Raw genomic sequence first — 23009 nt, forward strand, 5'->3', positions numbered from 1 at the left:
CTTAAACTCAAGACCCTGAGTTCAAGAGTCACAGGCTCTGCTGACTAAGCCCCTCCTTAGAGTATTCTTTTTTTTTTTTAATTTTTAAATGTTTATTTATTTTTTGAGGAAGAGAGAGACAGAGCATGAGCGGGGAAGGGACAGAGAGAGAGGGAGAGGCAGAATCCGAAACAGGCTAAACAGAGCTGTTAGCACAGAGCCCGACGTGGGGCTCGAACTCATGAACCGCGAGATCATGACCTGAGCCGAAGTCGGATGCCCAACGGGCTGAGCTACCCAGGCGGCCCCCTTCCTTGTGGTCTTCTTGCAATTTGTGGCTAAGACTGCAGTCGCCTCTCCATCCCCCCCAAAGTTCCAGAACATTAAAATATCTTCTGCCTCTGGACCGAAAGGCTATATTATTGCTCATCATTTGTGGCACTGAGGGAATCTGATAAACCTATGAAAAGATGGTCACCAGGGTTTTGAGTAATTAGAATTTCTTTCCTTTATGTCTGTTCTCTTTGCAAGGCCCAACCTTGGGCATGGGTCTCAGCAAATTTGATTTATGTGCCATATGATTTTATACATTCCATGTTAGAATGTACATTTGGCTGCATCTATCTTTCAAAGACAATTGTGCCTTAAATGTGATGGAAGGTTAGCTTCTTCCTCCAGTAACAGAACTTGGCAGTCAGTCCAGGGCTGGTACGGAGGCCCTCTAATCAAGAGACCAGAGACCCCGCCCCGGTCTTACTGCTCTGTGGCTCAGAAAGCAGCCTCATGATCTAAGCTGGCTACTGAACCTCCAGACAACACTCATATTCTAGTCGGTAGGAACTAGGAAGGAGCAAAGAAGGGTGCTTCACGTTACCCTTTAAGGACGTTTGCTAGGCACTCCACATGGCAGTTCTGGGGTCACCTCTTTGTTCAGGGCAACTTCTGGCTGCAAGAGAGGCTGTGAATTGCAGTCTGGGCAGCCATGTTCCGTCCAAAAGTGGAGGAGAAGAAAAATGGCTATTGGGGTGTGTGACAAGCCTGCATTCCAAAGCCAGAAGGAAGTAATCACCAAGGACAATTTAACAACTCTGACTCCGGGGACAGTATCGGGACTGGTGGCATACAAGACACTAGATTTGGGTGGGGGTGGCCTGGGCCCCGTACGTGGAGACAGGAGATGTTTGGAAAGAGGAGAAGAAAACAGAAACAAGTCCAAAGGTGCCCCGGAAAGCAGGATGAAGGACAGTAAGACGTCTGGTTAAGAGGTGTGGTATGAGTAAGACTGCGGCTGCTAAGGGAGGAAGGGGAGAGAAGGAAAACAGGAAAAGGAAAGAGGCAGGCAAGAAAGCACGAGATGCGCCAAGCAAGGGAGAGAGGTCGGGAATAGCAGGGGAGAAAGTTCAGCTGTTCCCGTCGGCCTGAGGCTGGCTCCTTGGTCTCCGGGGCTATGGCTTTTGACCCGTCTGGAAGGAGAGTTCCAGGAAGCACCGCTTTGTCCGGTGCACTGAACCACTATCTACTTCCAATGGTCATTTGGTTGGAGACTCTTCACTTCACACAAGCCTTTATTCAAGTAAATCAGGCGAGCGGACGTGAATACAAGGGCCAGCAAAAAATAATTAGGCTGCGCTGAAAAGAAATCCAGCTGTCTACAAGTGGGGATTTGAATAACGGCTGATAAATCAACCCTTGGCCCTGCTGCTGTCTTCTGGGACACCGGGGTTCACTGTTATGGGAGGGCCTCTGGTTGTGGCTCTGAGGAGGACCGCTGAGTTCCATGAAAGCTGGTCACAAGGCTCGTGGGTCTGCAAGGTTTTTTTGGTTGTTGTTTATACTTTCAGGCCCCTTAATAAAACGGACTTACATCCACTATACATTTGGCTCCTTTCTTGTCCGGAGAATCACAAGGGATATTTACCTTTCCGCCAAACCTATGGAGCAAAAGGAGGTGTTTAGGTAAAATTAGGTACTAGAAGCTTTCCGAGGGAATGGGTGTTTTCACAAAGCACTTCATTTATAGTAAATGTTTATATTATAGCATCCTAGAGCTGAAAGGGACCCTTTTCGCGGGGCATAAATATTTCCACAAAGGGCTGCAGAGATTGGAGTTTACTTTGTTTATAGAAATTTGCTCTACCCCACTCATGAGAATTTCACGATTGTAGACGCTTGCCTGTGCCAGTAATTTCAAAATCTAGAACTGGTGAATTTTTGCAAGTTTTGCAAAATATTTTGCAAGCCTGGATGCGAATTCCTTTGAAGAGTTTAGGTCGTGGTCAAGGGCCTGTAGCTACTCCCAGGAAATCACTCTCCCAGTCCCCAAATGGTTCTTTAGAAAGACAAAGGGAAACCAAGATACTAACCAAAGCAGTGACAACACAGTGGGAAAGTTCTGGTGTCTCTGAGTCTAGACCCAAGCACTGTGATCAAATAAACTGCTTGGCCTATTAAAAACACACTGAAGGCAACACATTTTTGTTTCGCAACATATGAGAGGGCCGGTTGCCAAGTACTTGGTTATGAATGTGGAATCTAAAAAAACAAAACAAAACAAAACAAAAACCCCTGCACTTTGTCACTCTCTTCATACCGGATTAACCCTGTAGCATCAGAAATGGCAGAAGAAATTGACTCAATGCACTTGAACAGGGAGAGTTTCTTTGCAGGACTTTATGTAAAAATGGGAAATCAGCTTCTGGGAGGGGGGGGGGTCTTTGGTATATAAGTGGCCTGTAGATAGAAACTGTGAGGAACCTTGACCCTTTCCACTGAAGAGTTACCTGCTGGAGAGAAAGATTAAAATTAAGCTAAATAGAACAGAAAAAGCCTAAGGGTTGTTTTTTCCCTGAAAGTGAAGTTTGACTTGTAATTAAAACACTGTTCTCCCACCCCCTCAAGCTGGTTCTTAGCCAAAACCCTCATGACTATTTTTTTTTTCTTTTTAGTAAACTCCACACTACACGTGGGGCTCGAACTCACTACCCTGAGATCAAGTCACGTGCTCCACTGACTGAGCCAGCCAGGCACCCCTCCAACAACCCCAATCCGATGGGCAGTAAGGCCCAGGTCTCATGGCCCCTCAAGACCTAAACACTTTTCCTGGTACATCCTAACATTTCTAAAGTTTATTTATTTTGAGAGGAGAGAGAGAAAGAGAGAGAGAGCGCTGGGGCAGGACAGAAAGAGAGAGAGACAGAGACATAATCCCAAGCAGGCTCCGCCCTATCAGAGCAGAGCCTGACGAGGGGCTCGATCTCAGGAACCATGAGATCGTTATCTGAGCCTATATCAAGAGTCGGATGCTTAACTGACTAAGCCACCCAAGCACCCCAATCCTGATACTTGTAAAGATGAGGTTTGCCATCTAAGGCTTCCTCCCTGAATTGTGTATTTCTTGCTGTGCTTGTTGAAGGAAAGTATCCACTCTGAACCTTCCACTGCTAGAATATGGGATTTGGACTTGTGGCCCTCAGTTCCAATGGCAATAGGACCCAGGATGACAGTTTCCTCTGACTTCACCCTGTTTGGGTGCCCTTTGCCTGTGGAAGAAATCTTGGTTCCGTGGCAAATGCCAAAAATAGGCTAGCAGGGTGTTTCTGGTTTGTTCACTGGTTTGCTCATTTGATGTTCGTTATTAACTGGAACACAAGAGATGAAAGACAGGAAGAAAATAAATGGGTCTTTTCCAATTCTCGACTTTGAAACTGAAACGTTTGAAAGTAGGAGGAGGTAGCACTTAACTCTCGCCAAGCTCTGGTTTCAGATGCCTAAGATCCTCGCGACAACCAACGGGAAAGGCTATTTTATCGTTCCCATTTTACAGATGGGGAAACCACAGGAGGGAGAGAGGCCAAGGACTTACCCAAGGTCGTTTGATTGGAAGAAACAGCATCGCTGGAGCCTTGCTCTGGAGCCTCTGCCTCTATTCGCGGATGATGGGACTCCAAGGCATCACACGGTTTCTTTTTCTCAGACCTGTCCCTAGAGGTACAGATTCTGCCCTCAAGTTGTCTTCTTCCTCTTCGACAGTTCTGTGGCCTTTTTATTTCCTTCCTGCTCTGCTGATTCAGGACCCCAGGAAGCCTGGCTTCCTCTGGCGATCAGTTTGAGGACCGCCTGTAAACATGCAGACTCAGCAAAGCACGCTCCCCACAGGAGCGCCTGCGAAAGGTCAGAGAACCGAGGCAAAGGCAAACCACAGAGGTGCCTGTGCATGCTCACAAACACAGACGCACTGAAAATATCCAACTGGCAGAGAGAAGGAAAGGTGGTGGGTACAAGACTGAAAAGCAAAAACAGCATGGCTCAAGCTGGAGGACGTTATGCCGCGTGACGTAAGCCAGACACAGAAAGAGAACCACTGCATGATCTCGCTCTTCTATGTGGAATCTGAAAAAGTCAAACTCCTCTGGGAAGCCTGGGTGCCTCAGCAGGTTGAGCGTCTGATTCTCGGTTTCGGCTCAGGTCGTGATCTCACGGTTCATGAGTTCGAGCCCCACACGGGGCTCCTGGCACTTGACGGTGAGAAGCCTACTTGCGATTCTCTCTGTCCCGATCTCCCGGCCCCTCTCCTGCTTGTGCTCTCTCTTTCTCTTAAAAAAACAAAACAAAACAAAAAAAACTTTAAAAGTAAAAATCAGGGCGCCTGGGTAGTTGAATCGTCCGACTTCGGCTCAGACCATGATCTCACAGTTTGTGAATTTGAGTCCTTCAGCAGGCTGTCTGCTGTGAGCACAGAGCCGACTTCAGATCCTCTGTTAAAGCTTTCTTTCCACCCAGTGACGTGCGCGCACGTGCGCGCACACACACACACACACACACACATGCACACACACACACACACACTCTGAAAAATAAACATTAAAAAAATTGTTTTAAATAAAAATAAAAAAGTCAAATTCCTTGAACCAGAGTAGAATGGTAATTGCCAGAGACTGTGGGATCAGGGAAATGGGGAGATGTTTGTCAAAGGCTACAAATTTTCATGTTTCCTAAGATGACAAGGCTCTGGGGATCTGACGAATGGTGTGGTGGCTATAGTTAATAATACTATATTGTATACTTGAAATGTGCGAGCAGAGTAGTTCTTAAGTCACCCCTCAGAAAGTAAACTATGCAAGCAGATGGATGCGTTAATTAACTTGATTATGATAATCATTTCACCAGGTATACACGTATTAAATCATCACATTGTACACCTTAAAAAATCACCTTGCGCAACCTTAAAAAAAAAAAGAAGCAACTTGATAGGTTTAGGGATGCCAGACACTTTATTTTTCATTGTTAAATTTTTTATTATTTTTTACTATTTTAAGATTTTATGTTTAAGTAATCTCTACACCCAATGTGGGGCTCAAACTCCCGAACCGGAGATTAAGAGTTGCATGCTCTTCTGACTGAGCAAGAAGGGTTGCCAGAAACTTTAAAAGTCTATTTCTTTTTAGAAAGATATGTTCTGCCTTTATGTCAAAAGAAAAGTACATAGTCTTTTGCTTGTTTGTTAAAGATGTCCACTGAGTTTTGCATCATTTTTATTTTTTTTAATATAAAAAAAAATATTTACGGGCACCTGGGTGGCTCAGTTGGTTAAGCATATGACTGGCTCAGGTCATGATCTTGCGGTCCACTGAGTTCAAGCCTCGCGTCGAGCTTTGTGCTGACAGCTTAGAGCCTGGAGTCTGCTTCGGATTCTGTGTCTCCCTCTCTCTCTGACTTGCCACCATTCACGCTCTATCTCTCTTTCTCTCTCAAAAATAAACAAACATTAAAAAATATATTAAGAGATATTTATTCATTTATTTTGAGAGAGAGAGAGAACGAGTGAGGGGGGAGCACAGAGACAGGGAGAACTGTTAAACATAAGTTTAACCATCTTTAAAAAAGATATTATTTTTAAGTAATCTCTACACCCAATGTGGGACTCAAACTTACAACCTCAAGATCAAGAGTCACATGGGGGTGCCTGGGTGGCTCAGTTGGTTAAGCGTCCAACTCCTGGTTTAGGCTCAGGCCATGATCTCATGGTTTGTGGGTTCAAGCCCCGCATCCGGCTCTGTGCCAATGGCACGGAGCCTGCTTGGGATTCTGTCTTCCTCTTTCTGTCCCTCCCCTGCTTGCTCTCTACCTCTCTCTCTTTCTCTCAAAAATAAATAAATACACATTAAAAAAAAAAAAGTCGCAAGCTCCACTGACTGAGTGAGCTAGGTATCCTTAAGATGAACCATTTTATTTTGTTTTATTTTATTTATTTTTTATTAATTTTTTTTAACATTTATTTATTTTTGAAAGACAGAGAGAGACAGAGCCCAAGTTGGGGAGGGGCAGAGAGAGAGGGAGACACAGAATCTGAAGCGGGCTCCAGGCTCTGAGCTGTCAGCACGGAGCCTGACGTGGGGCTCGAACTCATGGAGTGTGAGATCATGACCTGAGCCGAAGTTGGACGCTGAACCGACTGAGCCACCCAGGCGCCCCTAAGAGGAACCATTTTAAAGTGTACAATTCAGTGGCATTTAGTACACGGCTTATTACACTACCACCCGTAGTTCCAAAACATGTTCACTCCAAAAGCAAACGCCGAATCCGTTAAACAACTGCTCTTCGTTCTTTCCTGCCCCCAGCCCTTGGCAACTGTAGAAACTTTTAAAATGCCTAGTGAGCTGGCAGAAAGTACCGTCTTCCTCTATCCCCCACAGACAGCTGGGAAGAGTGGGTGACAGGACCATAACACTGGAGTAAGGGACTGCTTCTCCTGTCCTGCCTTCACTGAGGCTGAAAGGGAAAACACCCATGGCCAGTGCTGGTTTTGTTGCACCGATGTTGTCCTTTCTCCGGGCCAGACTGAAGTTCCGTGCCCACTCACACGCACGGTCTCTTGCTGCAGTCTGGGTCTCTTGGAACTCCAGAATTTCAACACCATCCAAACGCTCCGGCCGGGCATGAATAGATAAGCGTTAGGACCCCCAGTATCACTGAAGCTTAAATAAATGAAAAGAACATGGTTAAAAAAAAAAAAAAAGGTGCCAAAATACCAAATACATATATATAAAACCAAATATTGGTTTTATATACATATTTATATACATATTTATAAAACCAAATATTCAGCCCAATATTTCATAACTTTTATTTATAAATGTTTATTTATTTTGAACTTTTAAAAAAATGTGTATTTATTTTTGAAGGAGAGAGAGAGATGGAGTGTGAGGGGCAGGGGGGTGGGAGGGTCAGAGAGGGAGGGAGACACAGAATCTAAAGCTGGTTCCTGGCTCTGAACTGTCAGCACAGAGCCCTAGGCCGGGCTCGAACTCATGAGCCGTAAGATCATGACCTGAGCTGATGTCGGACCCTTAACTGATTGAGTCACCCAGGTGGCCCAAATGTTTATTTATTTTGAGGGGGGGAGGGGCAGTGAGAGAGGGAGAGAGAGAAACCCATGCAGGCTCTCCAAGGGCTCGATCTCTGTGTTCTCAAGATCATTCCCTAAGCCAAGATCAAGAGTCCTGCACTTAACCACCTGAGCCACCCAGGCGCCCCCAAGTTTTTGTTTTAAACTTTTTCATTGTGAAATACGACACCCTTCCGGAGACGCATAGGAGACGTAGATGTTCAGCTCATTGTTTTATGGAAAGAGCCACATCACAAAACATTCGGTCAAGCAACTTAGACCTCTCACTCCTGCCTTCTACCTCCTTTTGAAGACAATCATCTGCTTGGTAAACAGAGGTATTCGTCAACACTAGGGTTTTCTTTGCATTTTGAACTTTGTATAAATGGACTTACACAGTATAGACTGTATTGTAATTGCTGTGTTTGGCTCAGCACAGTTTGTGAGATTCATTCATGTTGTTCAATGAAACAGTAGTTCATTCTTTCTCATTGCTATGTGGTATGCCATTACGTGAGTATGGCAGTTTACTTATTTTTTTTATGAGAACAGTTTTATGTAGTGAAGTTTATTGTTTTCTGTTTGGTTAGTGTGTGGTTTTTTGTTGTTGTTGTTGTTCTGTTTAAGAAGTTCTTCTTGGGGAGCCTGGGTGGCTCAGTTGGTTAAGTGTCCGACTTCGGCTCGGGTCATGATCTTGTGGTTCATGGGTTCGTGCCCCGCGCCGGGCTCTGTGCTGACAGCTCGGAGCCTGGAGCCTGCTTCTGATTCTGTGTCTCCCTCTCTCTCTGACCCTCCCCCCATTCATGCTCTGTCTCTGTCTCAAAAATAAATAAACGTTTAAAAAAAAAATTTTTTTAAAAAGTTCTTCTTATCCTCAGGTTGTGGAGATAGTTTTTGGTATTATCTTCTACTTCTGAATTGTCCAATATGGTAGCTACTTGTGGCTGTTTAAGTGAGATTAATTAAAATGAAATAAAATGAAGAAAAAAATTCAGTCCCTGGGTCTCTAACAGCCTGCCCTATTGTCAGCCTTGGCATTACCTAGGAGAGTCACCATTATTGAACTTCTTGGTGGAGCTGGTACCCTTCGAACCAGCACATTCCTTATGGCCTGATAAACAGTATGTCTTTTGAGCCTTTTTGTGAAACCTAACAAATATCTGGTGGGTCCTGCTGTTCAGTGTTCCTACTACCCTAAACCTTTTAACTCACTTCTTCACCTTCTACCATGGCAATTCTGGATCCTTAACAGAACTACTAAATCCCGTATCTCAACAGAGCACTCCCAAGTCAACAGAGTTACCCAGTTTAATCTTCTGGCCCCTTTGATGAAGCATGCTTAGAATCCAGTCCCTGGCTGCAGCCAGTGCCTACTGGAGACGTCTTGAAGCCCTTTTATGGGGTATAATCCCTTGGCATGTCCTTGGCTGGCATATGCCATGACTTACGCTATAGGCACGGTGGCGGGGGAGGGGGAATTCTCAGAGGGGCCTATACTCTTCTCAGGGAGAGGCTCCCACTTGGGAGGTTAGGGGGTGATGGACCACTTCTGCAGGGTCAGAAGGTTCATAGGACCCGAGGGAGTAATCGTCAGAGCTATTGTCCATAGGTCTTTATCCCATCTAGGGTCCTGACATAACAGACCTGACTTTGTTGGGTGTTTAATCTTCTTTGGCGTGGTCCTTAGCTTTCTCTGCCTTGCCACTGCAGGAGATGAACACTTCATTAGATGCAACCAAGGGGTCTGTTTTTGATACCTGGCTTTCCATTGCTTATTACCTCCCGCTGTTCATCATCTTCTTGTAGAACACGCGTGGTAATTATCGATCAGCACCGAAATCTTTGATCTCTCTAGTAACCATTTCCTCCAAAAGTCTCAAGTGCCTGATATGCTGCTTCAGTTGGTGCTTTCCCTTGGACCCGGACACACATTCTCATGCACCAACAGTAAGGCTCTGAGCAACTGAACCAGCACCTTATGTCAAGGGCTGTTTTGAGACCCACCAACTTACCGCCAGTGAAGGGGACCTCCTTGCCGGCCTATTCCAAACCCATCTTGTCACCCGCTCCCTGGAACTGCCGGTGTCAGCTGTGGTGGGTTATGCTCTCCAGAGGCGGAGACACAGTGTGGGGTGCAAGATGTTTATAGGTATCGGTACTGGGGGCAGCGAGGTCACGCAAAGGAAAGAGTGAAAACGGCGACGCTGGCCCAACAAAGCTTCGGTCAGTGATGTGGCAGGAAGTTGCCTTCAGTCTCCAGGGCTTTGGAGGGTCCTGCATGAGGTCGAAACGGCACTTTCAAGTTCCTGTCTCATTCGGTCACTGCACGCGTGCTGCTCTGGGTCCCATGTGCCCTCAACCAAGGCAGCGCTGCAGCTGAGACAGATCCTGAAGGAGCTGGGCACAAAGTTCCTTCCTTCCTTCCTTCTTTCCTTCCTTCCTGTGTTTAGTTCTACATCGAGGTCTGGCATGTTTCATTAGATTTATTCCTGTGTACTCAGTATTTTGACATTGTAGCATCTTTTTAAGCTTTTTAGAATTTACGTGATCATTGCTTTATTTTTTAATTTTAATTTATTATTTTTAAAAATTTATTTTTTAATGTTTATTTTTGAGAGAGAGAGAGAGAGACTGCGAGCAGAAAAGGGAAGGAGATAGGGAGACACAGAAGCTGAAGCAGGCTCCAGTCTCTGAGCATTGGGTCAGCATAGGGCCCAATGCGGGGCTCAAATCCACAAACCATGAGATCATGACCTGAGCCAAAGTCGGAGCCTTAGCCGATTGAGCTACCCGGGTGTCCCTATTTTTTTTTTTTTTTAAGTTTATTTATTTTGAGAGACAGGATGTATACGTGAACATGAGTAGGGGAGAGGGGCAGAGAAAGAGGGAGAGAGAATCCCCAGCAATCTCCACGCTATCAGTGTGGAGCCTGACTTGGGACTCAGCCCCATGAACCATGAGATCATGATTTGAGCCGAAATCAAGAGCCCCTAGAAATACATTTTATTACTGATATTAGCAGCCTTACTGAACTCACTTGTTAATCCAAATTATGCATTTTTGGATTTTTCTACATACATAATCAGGTTATCTTGTAAACAATGAGAGTTCTTTCTTTTCAGACTTACATCGTTTACTTTTTTATTTTATTTTTTTTTTCTACTTACTGCACTGGCTTGGTCCTTCACAACGATGCTGGACAGAAATGGTCAAAGAAGGGGCACCTGGCTGGCTCAGTTGGTGGAGCATGTGACTCTTGATCTTGGGGTTGTGAGTTTGAGTCCCACGTTGGGCAAAGAACTTACTTAAAAAGAAACAGAAGTGGTCAAAGCAGGCATCCTTGTTGCCAATTTAAAGGGAGAATTTTTAATATTTGACTATTTGGTGTAATGCTTGTAGGTTTTTGTATACCTACACTTTGTTTGTCAAAGGTTTTGTACAACCTTAAATGAAGTTAAGAAAACTCCTTTCTTGGGGCGCCCGGGTGGCTCAGTTGGTTAAGTGCTAGACTTCAGCTCAGGTCATGATCTCACCAGTTCATGGGTTCGAGCCCTGCGTTGTGCTCTGTGCTGACAGCTCATAGCCTGGAGCCTGTTTCAGATTCTGTGTCTCCTTCTCTCTCTCTCTCTCAAAAATAAACATTAAAAAAATTAAAAAAAAAGAAAACTCTTTTCCATTCCTATTTGGCTAGCACATATATTTAAAAAAGATCATAAATGGTGTTGAATGTATTCAACACTTTTTTTTTTTTTTTACAACTCTTAAGATGATATGATTCTTCCCTTTTAGTCCATTAAGATAGTGAATTACACAGATCAATTTCTCAAATGTGAAGGCAAGCTAACATCCCTACAATAAATCCATGCTGGCAGGCTCTGCACGGATATCACAGAGCCTGCTTGGAATCCTCTCTCCCTGTCTCTCTGCCCCTCACCCACTTGTGCTCCTTCTCTTTCCCAAAATAAAAAAATTAAAAGTCCAGACTGGCAATGATGTATTATGTTTATATATTGCTGGATTCATTTTGCTGATTGTTTAGGAGTTTGGTGTCTACATTTATAAGTGAGGTCAGTCTATTTTCCTTTTTCTGTAATGTCTTTTTTAGGTTTTGGTATCAATATTATGTTGGCCTCAGAATGAGTTAGGGATTATTTCCTTTTCCTATTCTCTGAAGTTTATCTAAGGTTGGTGCTATTTCTTCATTAAATAGAACACCCTGACAAAACTATCTAGGCCTGGAGTTTTCTTTGAAGATTTTATTTAATTATTATTTTGAAAAGATTTTATTTTTAAGTGATCTCTACACCCAATGTGGGCTTGAACTCACAAACCCAATGTCAAGACTCATGTGCTCCATTGACTGAGCCAGTCAGGCGTTCCTGAAGATTTTAAATTATAGACTTAATTTTAAACAGTAGATACAGGACTATTTAGGTTTTATGTTTCTTATTTTTATGTACCTTTATATTTCTTATTGGTAAACTGTATTTTCAAGGAACTTGTCTTTTTTAATCAAATTTTTAGACTTACTGTCATAAAGCTCAGTATTATCTCATTTCTAACGACTGAAAATCTGTAGAAATGTTTCCTTTCAAATTTTTTGGCATTATTTGTGCTTTTTTTTTTTTTAATTTTTTTTTTCAACGTTTTTTATTTATTTTTGGGACAGAGAGAGACAGAGCATGAACGGGGGAGGGGCAGAGAGAGAGGGAGACACAGAATCGGAAACAGGCTCCAGGCTCCGAGCCATCAGCCCAGAGCCCGACGCGGGGCTCGAACTCACGGACCGCGAGATCGTGACCTGGCTGAAGTGGGACGCTTAACCGACTGTGCCACCCAGGCGCCCCTCCTGAAGATTTTAAATTATAGACTTAATTTTAAACAGTAGATACAGGACTATTTAGGTTTTATGTTTCTTATTTTTATGTATCTTTATATTTCTTATTGGTAAACTGTATTTTCAAGGAACTTGTCTTTTTTAATCAAATTTTTAGACTTATTGTCATAAAGCTCAGTATGATCTCATTTGTAACGACTGAAAATCTGTAGAAATGTTTCCTTTCAAATTTTTTGCAATTATTTGTGCTTTTTAAAATTAGTCTCACCAGGGGCTTAATAATGTTATTAGTCTCATCTAAGAAAGAACTTTTGACTATGTTTCCATTTATTCGCACTTTCATTGTACTTAATTAGCTGCTCTCTTTCTCATTTCTCATGAAGAATACTTGGCTTATTTTTGTCTTATTTTCTATTAAGAAACATAACTTTCAATGTTAGTATGGCTTTAGTTGCACCTTAATTTGAGAATGTAGTATTCGAAATTTTTTTTCAGTTTAAAATATTTTCTAATTCCTATTGTGATTAAAAAAAATTTTTTTAAGATTTATTTATTTTTGAGAGAGAGACAGAGCGAGAGGCAGAGCGAGAGTGGGGGAGGGGCGGAGAGAGAGGGAGACACAGAATCTGAAGCAGGCTCCAGGCCTGCGGGGGTGCAAACCCAGGAAGTCAGGCACTCAACTTACTGAGCCACTCAGGCGCCCCCTATTGTGATTTCAAAAGAAAAAAAAACATCCATGCGTTATTCAGGAGTATACACAGTTTTCAAATATGTAGGTATTTTTTTACTTACCTTTTTTCTTCTCGTTTTCTAGCGTCATTGCATCATTGTCTGAGAATGTACTCTGTATAATTCAGAGCATTTGAAATTTGTTGAGACTTGCTATATTGCCTGGCCTTTTCATAAACATTCCACGTTCACGTGAAAAGACTCTGTGATCTGCAGTTGTGAGCCCAGTATTCTCTCTCTCTATATTAGGTAAAGCTTTGCTTATCCTGTTATCCAAATCTACTTCTTACTAGTTTTACATCTGTGTGTTCTAACAGTTGCTGATCCACATATCGTCTGCTAGAAGTGTAGATTTGTCTTTATCGTCTTGCAATTCTGCCCATGGTTTTGCTTTGCAGATTTTGAGGATATGTGTGTTAGGCTTGGACAAATTTAGAGTTGTTATATCTTCTTGGTGAATTAAGTATATTTTCATTATGATGTGTCCCTCATAAAAATTTCTAGTAATGCTTTTTGCAGTAAACCCACTTTGTTTTGGTTAGTTTTTGCATAGTGTGTGTCTTTTTAAATTTGTTTTTGTTTGAAAAATCATGGGGGTGTCTGGATGGCTCCGGCGGTTAAGCGTCTGACTCTTCATTTCAGCCCAGGTCATGATCTTATGGTTGGGGAGACTGAGTCCTTCGTGGGGCTCTGGCTGACAAGGCGGAGCCTCTTTTTCTGCTCTTCTCCCACTTGTGTGCTCCCTCTCAAAATATATAAAGATTAAAAAAAAATAGTGGTAAAATACACCTAACACACAGTTTACCATCTTAACCATTAAAAAATTGAAAAAAAAAGTTTGCTGTTTTATTTATTTTTGAGAGAGAGAGAGAGAGAGAGAGAGCGCGCTAGCAGGAATGGGGGCGGGGCAGAGAGAGAGGGAGACACAGAATCTGAAGCCAGCTCCAGGCTGAGCTGTCAGCACAGAGCCCTGACACAGGGCTTGAGCTCATGAACCGCGAGATCATGATCTGAGCCAAAGTCAGATGCTCAACTGACTAAGCCACCCAGGCACCCCTAAAACATTTTTTTTTTATGGTGGTAAGAAACACATAAACTTTACCATTTTAATCATTTTCACAGTGTACAGTTAAGGAGTGTTAAGTACGTTCACAATGTTTTGTGATTTCTCTCTATAACTTTCTTGCCAAACTGAAAACTGTACCCATTTAACAACAGTCCCCCCATCTGCCCTCCCACCAGGCCCTGGCAATTACCCTCTACTTTGTATGATTTTGATTAACTTAGGTATCTCATATAAGTAGAATCATACGTAATTTGTGTTTGTGGTCCTGGCTTAACAAGTAACACAATGTGCTCAAGGTCCATCCACGTTGTAGCAGGTGTCAGCATTTGCTTCCTTTTCAAGACTGGATAATATTCCATTGTATGTGCAGATCACATTTCTTTAATCCATTCATCTGTTGATGGACACTTGGGTCGCTTCTACCTTTTTGCTATTGTGAAGAACGCTCATACGAACAAGGGTCTACAACTAAATAACATGTTTCAGTCCTTGCTTTTGGGTATATACTCAGTAGTGGAGTTGCAAGGTCATATGCTCATTCTTTTTAATCTCTTGAGGAACTGCCATAGTTTTTTTTTTTTTAATGTCTACTTATTCTTGAGAGAGCGCAAGCAGGGGAGGGGCAGAGAGAGGGTGACAGAGGATCCAAAGTGAGCTCTGCACTGACAGCAGCAAGCCCAACGTTAAGGTTCGAACTCCCCAACTGCAAGATCATGACTTGAGCCGAAGTCGGATGCTCAACCGACTGAGCCACTCGGGGGGCCCCAACATGCAGCATTGTATTAGTTTCAGGTATACAATATAGGGACTCTACAATTTTATACATTACTCAGTGCTCATCACGATAAGTATACTCATTAATTCCCATCACCGATTTCCCCCATCCCCCCCCCCCCCCACCTCCTCTCTGGTAAACTGTGTGTTCTCTATAGTTAAGAGTCTGTTTCTTGGTTTGTCTCTTTTTCTTTGCTTGTTTTGTTTCTTAAATTCCACGAGTGAAATCACATATATCTTTCTGTAACTGACTTAATTTGCTTAGCATTATTCTCTCTAGCTCTATCCAGGTCATTGCAAATGGCAAGATTTCATTTTCTTCATGGCTGTATAATATGCCACTGCATACACACACACACACACACACACACACCACCTTTTTTTCTATCCATTCGTCTATCAATGGACCCTTGGGTTGCTTCCATAATTTGGCTATTATAAATAATGCTGCAATAAACATTTGAAAAAAATTTGTATTTTTTTGGTAAATGGCCAGTAGTGCCATTACTGGATTGTAAGGCAGTTCTATTTTTAATTTTTTGAGGAAACTCTATACTATTTTCCACTGCAGCACCACCAACAGTGCACAAGGGTTCCTTTTTCTCCACATCCTCCCCAACACATTTGTTTTGTTTTGTTTTGTTTTTTATTTTAGCCATTCTGACTGGTGTGAGATGTTATCTCATTGTAGTTTGGATTTGTGTTTCCCTGATGATGAGTGATTTTGAGCTTTTCACATGTTGGTTGGCTATATGTAGGTCTTCTTTGAAGAAGGGTCTGTTTAAATCTTCTGCCCATTTTTTTTTTTTTTTTCTGTTACTAGTAAGAACGAAGAGAGCACATGAGTGGGGTAGGGGCAGAAGGAGAGAGGAAGGGAGAAGAGAAGAGAGAATCTTCAGCAGGCTTCATGTTCAGTGTGGAGCCTGATGTGGGGCCTGATCCCATGATCCTGGGATCATGACCTGAGGTGATAGCAAGAGTCAGATGCCCAATTAACTGAGCTACCCAGATGGCCCTCTTCTGCCCATTTTTAAATTGGATTATTTGTGTTTTTTTGGTGTTGTATCAGTTCTTTATATATTTTAGATACTAACCCTTTATTGGATGTGTCATTTGCAAATATTTTCTCCCATTCAGTAGGTTGTTTTTTTTAGTTCTGTTGTTTCCTTCACTGTGTAGGTTTTTGTTTTGATGTAGTCCCAATAGTTTATTTTTGTTTTTATTTCCCTCACCTCAGGAGAGAGATCTAGAAAAATGTTGCCATGGCTGATGTCAGAGACATTCATGCCTGTACTCTCTTATAGGATTTGTATGGTTTCAGACTAGGCAGTAAATTCTTGTTAGATTAGGTGAGAAGAAAAAGAACAAAATCTAGGAAAGAAAAAGGAGTGAGAAGGGGAGAATGAAGAAGGATTTGGGCAGAATAGAGATGGAGGAGGTGGAAATGTGGGAGGAAGAAAAGAAGAAAAAGGTGAAAACAGGGAAGAATACAATTCTATGGAATTCTCTTTAGTTTTTATCAAAGCCTTGTAGCCAACGATTCTCTAGCAACCCACAGTTTCTGCTTTTCTATAAAAACTAAATTGCTTCCCATTTTCATTTCATTTTTCTTCATTTATTTATTTATTTTGAGAGTGAGAAAGAGTGTGAGAGAGCGAGCAAGTGGGGAAGGGGCAGAGAGAGAGAGAGAGAGAGAGAGAGAGAGAGAGAGAGGAGAGAGAATCCCAAGCAGGCTCCATGCTGTCAGTGGAGGGCCTGATGTGGGGCCTGATTCCATGAACTGTGAAATCGTGACCTGAGCCGAGATCGAGTCAGAAGCTTAAGCAACTGAGCTACCCAGCACAACCCCCCCTCCTTCCCCACCATTGTCCTTTCTTTGTCAACCATTTACTGATTTTCATGACTGGTTGTCGAGAAGGGTATTCAGTCCCTTACTCAACAAGTAGTTATTAAATACTGTATGATAAACTCTGTTGTGGGCAGTAAGGATAGACACAGTAAATGAAGAAAGCATAAGCAAATCCTTGCCTTCATTGAACTCGCATGCTAGCGGGCTGTAGGAATCATGGTGTAGTCATTAGGTGCTGGATGCTACAGCAAATGGACAAGTTCTCAATGGATCAACCGTAATAAAGGTCTATTGTCTGCTCAGCTTAGAGTCTGATGCATGTATTTTTGATAAGGCAGATTTTCATAGTCATACTTTTGCTCTAAGTCCATCTGTAAGAACTAGTCACAAGGCCCCAGCCAGCTGCAAGGGCATAGCTGGGAAATGTTGTTCTCAGCAGCAAACAGACATCTTTGGTGATCAGCAAGTTGACTCCTCACATGGAGAGAGACAGACAAGAAACTGAATTACTAAGCAAATTACTTTTTATGTTAGAAGGTGATAAATGCCTTGGAAGAAAAGCATGGAAAGAAATACAGAGCACGTGGGGTCCCTGGGTGGCTCAGTCGGTTACATACCCGACTTCAGCTCAGGTCATGATCTCAGGGTTCCTGAGTTAGAGTCCCTCTTTGGGTTTGCTGCTGTCAGCACAGAGCCTGCTTCGGATCCTCCGTCCCCCTCTCTCTGCCCTACCCCCACTCATGCTCTCTCTCTCAAAAATGAATAAAGTTAAAAAAAAAATACAGCATGTGTCTGAGGAATATTGAAATTCACAGAATAGTGAGGAGACTCACTTGGGTGAGCAAAGGCTTGAAGCAGGGGAGGGAGCGAATCATGTGGACATATTACTGGAGGAGGGAACACTCAAAAAAGGAGGCCATCATGGCTGAGGCGGAGCAAGGCTGAGAGAGGTGGGCGATGGGGTCAAAGAGAAGAGGCTGATCGTGCGGGACTCTGGTTTCTTTTCCGAATGGCAAGAGAGGAAGGAAACCAGAGGGTCACATGCAGAGGACAGAAAGGATTTGATATGCATTTCATTAGCCAGACCAGCCATCGCAGCTACCCTCAGAATGCCCTGGAAGGCGTCAAAGGGGAGAAGATGTCCGTGGACTGGACCAAAGTGGCAATGACGGTTGTGATGAGAAACGGCAGGGTTCGGGGTACGTTTTGAAGGCAAAGCAGGATTTGCAGATGGTCTGAAGGTGGAGTTTGGCAGGGTTAGGAGACTGTGGCCTGATCAATTTCAAGGATGGAGTTGCCAAGAATGGAGCTGGGGAAGACGGTGGGGGAGTGTATTTGTGGGTGGAGATCAAGAATCTGGTTCTGGATGTAAGGGTTAAATTGTAGTGTAGGGCTAGTCTGTAGCCTTAAGAAATAACAGCTTTGGGGCGCCTGGGTGGCGCAGTCGGTTAAGCGTCCGACTTCAGCCAGGTCACGATCTCGCGGTCCGTGGGTTCGAGCCCCGCATCGGGCTCTGGGCTGATGGCTCGGAGCCTGGAGCCTGTTTCCGATTCTGTGTCTCCCTCTCTCTCTGCCCCTCCCCCGTTCATGCTCTGTCTCTCTCCGTCCCAAAAATAAATAAAAAACTTTGAAAAAAAAAAAAAATTAAAAAAAAAAAAAAAAAAAGAAATAACAGCTTTGTTTTAACACTGTAGATTAAGAGATAACAGCCTTGTCCTATCAATCAAGGGAACAAAAGTTTAAGGGAAATCAACTGGTTTAGTGTTTGATTGGATTGGGGCAAGGAAATGTCTGAACTGTTTCCACCCCCATCTGGGAACTATTTCTTTGTTCTGTCCCCCCAAGTGATGATAAGACGATGTGGCCAGCTGTAAAAGCTCTGTAGCCCTGTACCCCGGCTGTTTGAGACCGCACTCTGGTCAAGAGTGCCGGTCCCAATCAGAATCACAATGAAGTGCCACTAATGTTGGCCAGGGGGTCTGTTTCCCCCCCAACTTCATTCCTATTTGTGCAAGTCTAGTTGTGGGTGGTCAGGGTGGCCTGAAGAGATGGGATGGCGGGCCCTCAGCCCTTCCTTCCATCCTTCAGCACTATTTCACCACCGCCACCCTACTCTGATAAACGTGTGGTTCAGGGGTCCCTGGCTGGCTCAGTCAGTAGAGCAAGCGACTCTTGATCTCTGGGTTGTGAGTTCGAGCCCCACGCTGGGGGTAGAGATTACTTAAAAAAGAAAAATCAATGTATGGCCAGTCATTCAACAAGTATTTTGCTAAGCGTCTATTTATGTGCCAGGCCCAGGTCTGGGCCCTGAGTGAACAAATCAGACGAGGCATGTGTCGTTGTGGAGCTTACACTCTAATGGGGTTTGGGGCAGATAACCGACAAGCACCGTCATTTCTAATGCAGGGTAAGAGAATAGAGAGTGACGTGCTTCGGTTAAGAGGATCAGGAAAGTCCTCTTGGAGGAGGTGACATTTGAGAGCTGAGTGTTGGAAAGATGATGGTCATCAGATCTGGGGCAACTGGGTCCTAAGTGGAAGGAAGCTTGAGGTGCTGCGGGGGGAGACAAGGCCAGTGTGCGGGATCACGGTGAAGGAGGGAGGGAGGCAAGATCTACCTCACGCCAAGAGCCTACGGGCCACAGTTGGGAATTTGGATTTTATTTCGACTGTTAAGGGGCTGCCTTTGATGAGGTGAAGCAGGAGAGTCAGGTATTTCCATTAACATTTCAGGCATGCCACAGGATTGGTCGGGTGGAGAATGGACCACAGGAGGCCGGGAGTGGAGGCCGGGAGAAGAGTTGCCATCTAAGTCAGGCAACAGGTGGTGTCTTGGACAGGGATAAAGCAGGATGCACCCTGGAGTGGACGAATGGGTCAGGCAGTCACAGAATAAATTGTGTGCCTCTCTGGGTCAAGGCCTATGCAAGGCAAAGAAAGGTACCCACCAAGGAAACGTGGGAAAGGCACAGTCCTTGCTGGCGTTTTATTCAGCGTTCAATTTTAGGAAACTCAGACCACACACCTGAAGTGCTGCTATGTAGACACAAAGCACCCATTAAGTAAGTACACAGGAGTATCTAAGCAAGTGTAGGAGAAATGGAAAAGGAGCAAGGGGGGGTATTGGGACGAGGGTGATGAGGGAGAGTGGGGCAAGCTGAGGGCACAGTACAGGCTAACAGCAATACCTCCCCCACCCCCGGTGGGGGGAGGGCATGTAGGATATTTCTTGGACACTCCCAGCTACCCCAAAACAGGAAAGGACAAAAAACAAATAAGAGTCTGCATAGTTTACAAGAAAAAGACAATCTTATCACTGGCCTAAAGTCCAGGAACTCCCTACAGTCTTAATGTTAATGCTTTGCTAGAGGGAAAAACAACCTTAGCTTGACAATAGCTAGGCCTTAAGTAAGTCTTTAGCATGTGAAAGTCTCTTTGGAAACTCCCTGTGGACTTTATCTCCCCCGACTCCATAAAATGGTCACCCCCCCCTCCCCAACTTGCAGTGCAGCTGTTCCTGCCCATGGATCCTGTCCCCCAGCTTTAATAAAATCACGTTTTGCACCAAAGACGTCTTCAAGAATTCTTTCTTGGCTCTGGACCCCACGAGCCCCCCATCAGCCCAAAAACCTTGGGGGCCTCCTTTAGATGGGAGGGGAAGGCCATTATTCAGATGGCAGCAACAGAGGGCCCTCTGGGCCCCGCCCCCTTGTCCACAGGCCCCATGTGGATGCCTGAGCCCAACAGCTAAGAACCTGGCTCCAGGCTTCAGTTTCCCAAGCTCAGAGAAGTGGGTGACTCAGGGGAGGTCCCTCCCCAGCACGCCTTGTTCTTTGCCTGGAGTGACTCATTACCTTGTTCCCTCCCTCACGGCTGACCCCGGGCCAATCCCTTAATGAGTCTACACCTCATTCTACTCATTTGGCCGGGACAATTGCCTGGTGGATTTTTTTTTTTTTTTTTTTTTTTGCTCCCTGGGGCAGGGCTCGTGTCCGCATCCATCTAGGTTCCTCGAGAGAGAGGGCTGTGGGTCTGGAACAGAGCAAAACCCTAGGGTAGACCCAGGCCCTAGGCACTCCCCGTGCCCCGAAGAGGGCTTTAATGCCCATGCATTCTTCTAATTTCAGAGCCCTTGAACAGCATTTGGTAGGGAACACAGTTTCACAAGCACTGATGTCCTAGAGGATTCTCCCTTGGACACTTCTTTGTAAACGCTTGCTTGGTGGGGGATGGGGCGGGGGGGGGGGAAGCAACCAGAGTCGCCGTAAAGGGAAAGAGCTGGGGGACCGACTACGAGGCTTCAGGGGGTATGGGACCACTGCGCTTGAGTGAGGACGCGTGGTGTGGTCGCCGCGCTCAATCGAAAGCCGGCGGCGGGTATCGGGCAGAGCTCTGCACCCTACAAAGAGTCCGCGGGCGGGAGCAGAGGCCCCTCCGGCGTGCGTGGGCTGCAGGGCTGCTCGCCCCGCGTCTCGTAGCCCCCTCCTTAAAGCGAACCCGGGCAACTCCGGACGTCCCCCCACAACCCCCCGGCGGGAGTGGCGCCCGCGGTCCTCCCCTAGCTCTGCCTACGGGGCTCGCCGCCCCGCTGGGACCCGGCAGGTGGACCCCGGTGGGCGCACCCTCCTCCCAGCCCTGGACTCTCTCCGCTCGCGGACTCTCCCGGGGCCCTGGCGCGCCTCCCCGTCCGGGCCAGAGCCCGCAGCCTGCGCCCCCGAGTTACCTGCCCCAGGAAGTCACAGTCCACTCTCAGCCGGGACTGCAAATGGGTGGAAACGGCAGTGCCCAAAGCCACATTCCTAGGGGAGGGGTCCCCCCCTAGAGGGTCACGGATCACGTTACCGGCGGAGGGGAGGAGACAGCTGAAGGGAGAGCAGACGGGTAAAAGTTGCATTCAGCTTCTTACTTCCCCCCAACCCCCAAACACGCTTTGACGCCAGGGATAGTGTCCGCCCAGGTCCTGGAGCCCGAGGGCCTCGGAGCGCTTTGCTAGGACAGAGGCACCTTTCCACCCGCGGATGCCGGAGTCAGAGCGCCTACGGGGCTGCGGGGCTGCGGGGCTCCATGGCCCTGCAGGCGACCCCCGGATGCCCCGGGGCAGGGAGCCGGCCACGAGCCCGCCGCCGGGCACCGAGGATCTAGAGCAGTAACAGACGCATAAATGCGCATAAATAAATCAATGAGCAGCTCTCTGCTGCCAGCAGCAGGGAAACCTCGGGCTGATTGAATGCAGACGTGGGGTGTCTGCCAGGGCAGGAGGGCGGCGGGGCAAAGGGAACAGGCGTGGAGACGAGGGGTGGGGGGAAGGGAGCCCAGAGGCAGGAGCAAAGAGGAAAACCCAAAGCCACATTTTTAAAATGGGGGTGAATTTTAAATGCAAACAGCCCGGAGGAGGGGAGGGGGCCGGTCTGCAGGCGCCCGGGCCGGCCCGCCTGCCGGGGCAACTTTCCGGGCGGGAGGTGCGGCCGGAGGGGCGGCGCCGGCGGCGGGAGGCGGGAGTCGGGGGCCGAGGGGGGGAGTCACTTTAAAGGCTCTTTCTTACCCATAATGCTTTGTGGGGACGTTGACAAGTGGATCCAAGATGGCGTAGAAAGTAATGACAGGTAAGTCCTGACTTCCCCCTTCTCTGCTGCTGGGACCGCTCCGCGAGCTGCCGGAGCCCTCTGGGGAGGAGACCTGACTCCCCTCCGGTCCCCGAGGCCCCGGGAGGGGCGTCCCTCGGACGGGCTGGGGACTCAGGCGGCCGCGGCGGGGCCTGGGAAGCGGGGCTCTTCGAGGCGAGGCCCGGACGCTGGGGCTGTTTACAGCTTCTTCCCCTCCTCGGTCCCCTTCCCCTCCGCTGGGGGCCGCGGCGCCCGGGGCCCAGGCGGTGGAGGGGGCTTTGCAGACCTGGGCCGCGAGCCTGTGGGAGGTTTCTCCAGCCGCGGGCACTCGGGGGGGGGGGGGGGTCGAGCCGCCTTGCACGCTGCCCTCCTCCGGGTCGCGGCTGGGGGTGGGGAGCGTGCGGGCCTCCCACGCCCCGCTCGATCGCCCCCTCTGGGCTCGGACTTGCAGCGGTGGGGCGGGGGCCGAGGGTGGGCGTCGGCAAAAGTGGGTCAGGGGTGCGCCCCCTTCCTCCCCCGCCCGGGGCTGTTGCCCGAGCTTCACTTTTCTCCCCCCCCCCCCCCCTTCTCCGCCCCCTCCTCGGAAATTCTCATTGGCCCACAAGCGCATCAACAAAAATAAAAACTATCAAAAAAAAAAAAAAAAGACTATCTTTTCCTGGAGATTCTTTTAAGACTACCCTTTCCTCGGGGTAAGGGACTGCAGTTTTATTTAGGGAACTTTGATTCCTCTCTCCTCAAATTATTTGAGCTTTCTGCACCCTACCCTTAGCTGGGGATCCTTCAGAC

The 23009-nt window shown here is 46.3% G+C and overlaps 2 protein-coding genes and 1 long non-coding RNA gene across 7 annotated transcripts in view; 1 reads left to right on the top strand and 2 right to left on the bottom strand.

The window, feature by feature from the left end:
- Positions 1 to 213: 213 nt before the first annotated feature.
- LOC122230441 lies at positions 214 to 4547 on the bottom strand. The gene is made up of 3 exons (XR_006210961.1): positions 3842 to 4547; positions 2343 to 2511; positions 214 to 1910 (listed from the first exon to the last, which is right to left on the bottom strand). It is a non-coding gene; the product is annotated as an uncharacterized LOC122230441 (long non-coding RNA).
- Positions 4548 to 8269: 3722 nt separating this feature from the next.
- On the bottom strand, positions 8270 to 22830 carry LOC102961127 (collagen alpha-1(II) chain-like). The gene is made up of 3 exons (XM_042965465.1): positions 22160 to 22830; positions 21341 to 21479; positions 8270 to 9637 (listed from the first exon to the last, which is right to left on the bottom strand). Exons 1-3 carry the CDS (start codon positions 22828 to 22830, stop codon positions 9449 to 9451), a joined length of 999 nt encoding a protein of 332 aa, XP_042821399.1. The 3' UTR covers positions 8270 to 9448.
- HELZ (helicase with zinc finger) overlaps positions 22144 to 23009 on the top strand; it is a 157811-nt gene continuing 156945 nt past the window's right edge. For 3 of the 5 annotated variants that reach the window (XM_042965477.1, XM_042965482.1, XM_042965478.1), the window contains exon 1: positions 22144 to 22220. The gene's annotated coding sequence lies outside the window, so the exon portion shown is untranslated. The remainder of the gene's footprint in view (positions 22221 to 23009) is intronic. The other 2 variants (XM_042965481.1, XM_042965479.1) reach the window with 2 other exon arrangements.

This window comes from Panthera tigris, chromosome E1, assembly GCF_018350195.1.
Source record: "Panthera tigris isolate Pti1 chromosome E1, P.tigris_Pti1_mat1.1, whole genome shotgun sequence".
Taxonomy (NCBI): Eukaryota; Metazoa; Chordata; class Mammalia; order Carnivora; family Felidae; genus Panthera; species Panthera tigris.

What these genes read in the sequence shown, in the direction of transcription:
- LOC102961127 (XM_042965465.1), bottom strand. Translation starts at nt 22,830, where the DNA reads ATGCGCTTGTGGGCCAATGAGAATTTCCGAGGAGGGGGCGGAGAAGGG. An exon ending in GTCCCCACAAAGCATTATGG is followed by an intron (nt 21,480 to 22,159) that starts GTAAGAAAGAGC and finishes CTCTCCCTTCAG; the next exon opens with CTGTCTCCTCCCCTCCGCCG. An exon ending in ACTGTGACTTCCTGGGGCAG is followed by an intron (nt 9,638 to 21,340) that starts GTAACTCGGGGG and finishes GACCTCATGCAG; the next exon opens with GACCCTCCAAAGCCCTGGAG.